General features: G+C 39.6%; 1 protein-coding gene across 1 annotated transcript; it reads right to left on the bottom strand.

The window, feature by feature from the left end:
* Positions 1 to 5092: 5092 nt before the first annotated feature.
* LOC133300376 (protein BIG GRAIN 1-like A) lies at positions 5093 to 6482 on the bottom strand. Its single transcript, XM_061499907.1, has one exon. It carries the CDS (start codon positions 6311 to 6313, stop codon positions 5198 to 5200), a length of 1116 nt encoding a protein of 371 aa, XP_061355891.1. The 5' UTR covers positions 6314 to 6482; the 3' UTR covers positions 5093 to 5197.
* Between the last annotated feature and the right edge of the window lie 380 nt (positions 6483 to 6862).

Genomic DNA, 6862 nt, shown 5'->3' with positions numbered 1-6862 from the left:
GATTACACTGACCAGAGCCGTGGAACTAATCAGAAGATGGCTTCTAAGGACAATGAAGTTACTCTTGCACTACCCAAGAAAGGAATTCTGCAATTGGATGGATATGATGCTATGTTAGCTAAGTAGGAGAAGATGAGTATGCAACTAGAGACACTTACGAAGTTGTTTACTCAATCCCATATTTCGGTCGTTAATGCCCAAATTCCAATGGTTTGCGACACTTGTGGAGGAGCTCACAATAGTGATAGTTGTGATGCTATGGCTTCAATAAATCCAGCATAAGCGAATCTATTTGGAACAACCAGCATAGGGAGAATAATCCTTACAACAACACTTACAATCCCGGCTAGAGGAATCATCTTGCATTCTCATATAAGCCCACACCGCACGCAAGCTAATATGGGAATTTAGCCAGCGCAGTCCAGTCAACTTGCTACTTGCCAATCATATTGAGCAATTTCCTTTTTTTATCCTATCAATCCAATTGATTGGTTTCCTTAAATTTAGCCCATCAATCTAATTAATTGATTTTCTTAATTTGAGCCGATCAATCTAATTAATTAGTTTCATTAATTTTTTCCATTGTCATAAAATCTAATTTCATGACTATATTTAAATTCAAAATTCAATAATCAAAATTAGAATTCAAATTAATTTTATTAATTTAACATTTAAATTAATTAGGTTGCGCCATGGATCAAGTCTCACTTGACCCATGATGCATATAATTTAATTTTTTTAAAAAACTTGCTTAAGATGAAAAGTTTACACTTTTCAAAAGAATCTAAAGCATTGTATGAATTACACGTGATAAAAATTTCCACAAAATAACTCCGAATTATAATAGTATAGCTTATAGTATAGATTAGAAGCTCTCTTAACAAATGCTTGTGCTTCTCGCTGATTATAAGATGATCCCACCTTTAGGCTAAAACTCCTACTTCTTTTTTTCTTTTCTTTCAAAATCTCCTACTTTTTTTGAACCTTGAGTTTTATCCTCAAAGGGGCATCGTTCTATCAGTACAATAAACATGGAAAATTTCTGGCATATGTTAGTGTTATGGATCTGACATAAATATTCACATTTTAAAAGGTTCAATAAGGACTAATAGTTGGCTTTTTGACCCTTTTGCCCCTCATTAATTAATTAATAACCAATTTGCCCCTGATCAAGAACTATCCACCAACCTGCCCTCTTTTAGTCGACTACCTTGCTGTTTTAGTTGAGCAAATGGTCAATCTTCAGAAAGTGGACTACCGCAAATTTAGTCGACTAAAAAATCATCTTAATCGACTACATTTTTGGGATATTTAGTCGACTAAGTATCGATATTTAGTCGACTAAATATCGACGGATTTCTTTTTTAAAAACCCCCTATTCGGCAGAGGGGGAGTAGGATGACCTAATCGACTAAGGAGGCGGCCCAAACCCCAAATCCGCAGGAGCAGCTGAAGAACGCCCCAAACCCTTCCCTTAGGCGTGTGGATTGCCCCCAAATTTGGTCCAAATCGTGAAATCTGAAGGATAGGTAAGGTTTCTTAACTTGCATTGTGTTTTAGGTTTAGGAATTTTTTGTATTTGTTTGTTGTCCGAATTTGTGAACTCTAATCAAAGCGTTTGTTGTAGGTTTTGTAACCCTAATCTACTAAGGTTTATTTTTTTGCATTGTGTGAATTTTTTTATTTGAAAAGTTTGTATGTGGCAAAAGTTTGCTTTTGGTTTACAGCGCTTATGTTGCAAGTTTTCATTACCATCATGACATGTTTCATATAGTTAAATGCTGACATGTTTCATTGTAGGTACCCTAAACAAATGACGAGCCGCAGAAGACCAAGCGATGAGGGCAATGAGTCACTTGAGAGACGCACCAAGCATAGGCAAGAGCGGCCTTCTTCGTCAAGGCGACAAGACGAAGAGCCTGATACTGTTGACCTCCCGTATGGGTATCTGTTTGAGGACGACCCTGCCGTCCACGCTTCATTCGTACGTGACCATTTGAACCGGCCGTTATGTGCTCCAAAATCTTTGGATACAGCCTTTTTTGATAAGGAGGGATTTGAAATTGTGGGGGTGTTGGAGGCGGCACATCTGAGGGTGTTGGCCGAGACCCTATGTCCGTATTCAGAGCTTATGGTGCGGGCCTTCTACCATAACCTCAGCTACGTACAGGGCGAGCTGAGGTCGGGGGTCTGTGGAATAGAGATCATCATGACGACACCTGCATGGTTGGAGATACTCGGCTATGATTTTGACTCTTCTCAGACTGTGGTGTATGACGCTGATAGTGGTGTAGTACTTCCAGGATATGTACGAGAGGATGCCGTGCAGGAGCAGAGAAGAGTCCGTGGGGAACACTTGCACTATACGGTGGGGTTGCTTTCTGTGGAGTCCCGTATACTACACTATGTCCTCACCCACGTTCTGTTTCCACGATCTTTTAATCATTCCAGGGTGTTGGAACATGACATTCCCATTATGTGGGCTATCCGACATGCCCAGATGGTGAACTGGAGGCACTATATCTGTTGGTTTATGTTTAAGGCCAAACATAAGGGTCATCTTCCATACGCCTGTCTGGTACAGAGGATATTGGTTCACTTTGGTGTTCCCATGGAGACTGAGCTGTTGAAGAAGACCACGGGCTATAATTGCAAGTTCGGAAAGCGTCTATTGGAGCAGTGCAAGATTACTAAGAACACGAGATCGGGTGTGTGGGAGTTTAGTGGTATGCCCCAGGTTGAGGTTCCTTATGTTGCCCCAGATGACCATATTGTTGAGCCAGATGTGGAGGAGGAGGAGGATGTGGCTGAGGTTGAGGAGATAGCTGAACCTGAAGGTGGATTTTCACTGCGTGATGTCATGAAGGGCATAAATGCAATGACAAAGAAGATAGGAAAGATGGCGCTGGCACATAAAAAATGGAGAAAGAAAGGGAATGAAAGGTTTAGACACATACGGGGAAGGTTTAAGGGTGTGGAAGACAGGCTTGCTCGTCTGGAGCTTGCAAGAGGTGGTCAGGTAGCTGAGGCAGCAGGGGATGGGGGTCATGTGTCAGATGAGGACGACTCGGAGACAGACACAGACGGGGATGACGAGTAGATTTAGGGTGTACATCATGTTATTATGTTTTGTTCATGTATTTCCTTTAAGTCGTTGATGTAATGTAACTTTTTTTAATGAATGCAGAATTGTTATGTTTTTTGGATCTATGTTATGTTGTGTAATGAATTTAATTCCATTTCAATATTGTATAACTTATGAATGGAACCTTTTTAGCAATTTGATCATCACGGCACAAAACAATATTGAACAGGTCACATTCGTCCATAACACATCACAGCAAATCAGTACATGTGTTTAAAAAGGCTACATCTTGTATTGTTAACCGTAAACAAACGTTATGACAACATACGACTTGGTTTTAGGAATTTAATGTCCACATGGGTTTTTTGACTCGGAAATTATGCTCCCTAAGTCACACTCCCTTAGTGGATCAGTGTAGAGTGGAAACCTAGGGCAAAAAACATGTGTAATTCGGATTCGGGGTCCTAAACCAACAATTTAGTCGATTAACCTGTACCGCAATAAAGGTTATACGACATAAGCCATGTTCATGGAGAATGACAGAAATAAAAAGGGGAAAATTCAAATGTTCTTAATTCATTTTTAATTTATCTGCTACAAGCAGTGAGTCCCTGTTCTTTATTTTCAACCATTCCTCAATATCTTGTGTTCCTTACCTGTTTGGTGGCTCTCTTGGCCGAGAGGATCTTCTCACGAGCATTTTCTGCATGCTCTGTGAAATCCGAGGCATAACTTCCCTCACTCTTTATACATACAAGATGAACATGACTTGGACCAGAAGATGCATCAGAAGCCATGGATGGGGGTGACACTCAAAAAATTAAAACATCCTTGATTTCAAATAAGTGTCGTTGGGGATCTTGGGCGGCACTTAAATAATAATAATAAAAAAAATCAGTGCCAATAAAGGGTGTGTCCAAAAAAAAAAAAAAATCTATCACATGAGTGCCGTAGGAAGTTAGGGGCGAGATTTAAAGTTGCTGGAGTCCCCCTACGGCACTTAAAGACCCAAATAATAATTTTTCTCTGCTAGATACCAAATTGATATATTTAAATGGGATAAATCCGTGATCAGTCAAAGACCTCGTTTATATCTCACAGAGTTATATCAATTTCTAATTGGACATTTTCGATGCAGATCAACAGCTAGCCTGTGGCCGCTGTCTTGTCTTAGACTGGCCCTGATTAGTCATCATCTTAAAACCCACCATAATAATTGCTTGCTTTACCGCACACAACCGCCAGTGCCTTGAATTTGATTTTCAGAGCATTATTTTCAGCCGAGTTCGCAGTGTACTAAAGATTTTAATTTTTTTTTAAAAGTCTTCAATTATTTATGAATGTTATGGTAGCTCAATCTGCAAGTTACGCGGGGGGTGGGTGTTAATACCAAAATACAAAATTCGAGATGCATTGAGGAAGAATGAAATAAAGAAAGGGTGAAAGCAAAAGCTTTAGTCTTCACTTTCTCTATTCCCATGGACGAAGATCTGCCTTTCCCTTTACCATCACACCCTTCTCAGTTTGCTTGTGATTACAAATCTCGAATCTCTCGTTTTCCATCTTCTTTTTCTTCCTTTCCTTTCTTTTCCTCATCATCCATCAAACTATTCCGTCAGTATCTATCTGAACGTTAGATCTGAACGAGAATGAACGCATCCCCACCTCTTTCTTTTCAGAAAATCAAGTATCCTATTCGCTTTTATAAAATCACCCCCTTACTGTTCTTTGTGGCATTTTCTTGGTCCTTCAAAACAAAGCCAGATTCTGTGACAGTTACATACATACACAATATGTACATATTACAAAGGAAAAAAATGTTATTTTACTAATTAACAGAGGATGCTCTTCAGCTTTGATCAGTTCTGTTCTCAACCATCATCACAATTAAAAAGGGAAACAAACTTCGCATACTTTACATCAATTTGGTTTTGTACAAGATACTCCGAACCACAAAAACAAAAAAAAAAAAAAACAAAAAGAGTCTATTCTCAATGGCAAAACATGTAACCATTTTCTTGAATCATATATGCTTAAGAAAACAATAAAAAAACCAAAACTCAAAATGGTTCTGTAATATTTATAATTATGATATGCTAGTAATGAACAGAACTACACTATGAGGCCATTAGCAATGGCGCGATTAGTACTATAATGAGTAGTTTCATACACCGGAAGCTCCTCACAATACCTACTATTTCCTAACACAGCCAGATGATCAAGCTCGAAAAGATCCGAACTTGCATAGCTTGTTGCATCATCATCATCTTCTTCTTCTTCTTCTTCATCTTCATTGTAATTAACATTTGTCCTTAAGGGAAAATCTTTCATCTTCTGATTGTGAAAATCTCTAGAAGGTTCCTCCTCCTTCGTTTTACTAAGTGACCGTCCAATCTTCCACGTGTCGTCTTGTTCATACAAGGATTTATGACCACAGGGTCGACTATCTTCACCCACGATCACGCTCACAGGGTAGAAACGCACCGTTCTCTTCACCCCGTTACGCAACTTGTTGTCTCTTTCAGAGGAAGGAGTCTTGCTCAAACAAGACCTCGAGAATGAAGAAGCAGAGGAACAACACGTTGAGGCTTGCCCTGATTTGGTTTTTCTTTCGGCGTTCGCGTCTTCTTCCTCGTACGTGGTCGACCTCGTACTTCTCTTCGCGTTCACCGTTGCGAACAGAGAGTTGAGGAAACTGGTGACCCTGCCACCACCGGGTGACACGGGTTGCTTCTTCTTCACCTTCTTGAGGTTGTTGTAAATCTTCAGTGCCCTTGATTCGGACTTGATCAACGCTTCGGTGTTGGAATTGCGACAGAAACCATCGAACATGCGCATTCCATGCTTCTCTAATCTGAATGACGCGCTGGTCCTCACTGCCTTGGGCCTCGGTGGAGCGAAACACGAGGAGGCACGTGACCTCATGGACTCGGTGTCGGAGGAGGAGAATCCACCTGAACTAGAATCCGAGGAAATCGAAGTGGAACTGAAGAAGGGAAAATGTTGGTCATGATCACCATCAACATGATTCGTTTTTCTGTCCATTTTTGTCCCAACAACCTTGTTGTTGTTATCTTTTCTGTCGGTTTTTTCTGTCCTTTTCCCGTTGCTTGTGATCTGTTTCTTACACATTGTTTCTCTATAGAACTTGGTTTCGGCACTGGTTCTCTCACCTTCGTCGATGGAACGGTAAATTTGGTCTAGGAGGGTGGAAGAGAAGGAGGGCATGTTTGATGATAATAATAATAATAAAGGCTAGCTAGTGAATGAGGAAAAGGTTACCTAGTTTGAAAAGAAGCAATTGAAGGGCCTGAAATAATCAAGAAAAAAGTATGGTTGTTGAGGAAACGTGAAGAGAGTACTTGATGGGTTTTGAGAGATTTGAGTGAGAGAGAGAAGAGTGGAACGCTTGGAGTTAGAATGAACAGGAAGAGAGGGAGCGAGACTTTATAACCACATAATCGGTCACCTACATACTCGTCCTCTTGGCATCTGCTGATGTGGTGATGAACTTGACTCGTAGACAAAGTGATGTTTATTAATAAGAGTACTTTAGGATAATAGGTGGAAAAAGAAAATATTGATTCTTTTATGAATTGTCTAATAATATTAATAATATCTATTATGCAAATACTCATATATGTGTCTACTAAGCTAGAAAATTATGTGTAAGTGTTATAATTTTTTTTGAAACAATATGGTTGCACATTATTTTTTCTTTACACTACCCGTGTTTAAGAAAAAAAAGTAGAGAAGTGTGTTATGTATATTGTTGCT

This window comes from Gastrolobium bilobum, unplaced genomic scaffold (genome assembly GCF_033153095.1).
Source record: "Gastrolobium bilobum isolate Gb01-03AN ecotype WA unplaced genomic scaffold, APGP_CSIRO_Gbil_v1 utg41768, whole genome shotgun sequence".
Taxonomy (NCBI): domain Eukaryota; kingdom Viridiplantae; phylum Streptophyta; class Magnoliopsida; order Fabales; family Fabaceae; genus Gastrolobium; species Gastrolobium bilobum.
The sequence above is the reverse complement of the archived record's forward strand: the minus strand, read 5'-3'. Positions and strand labels throughout refer to the sequence as shown.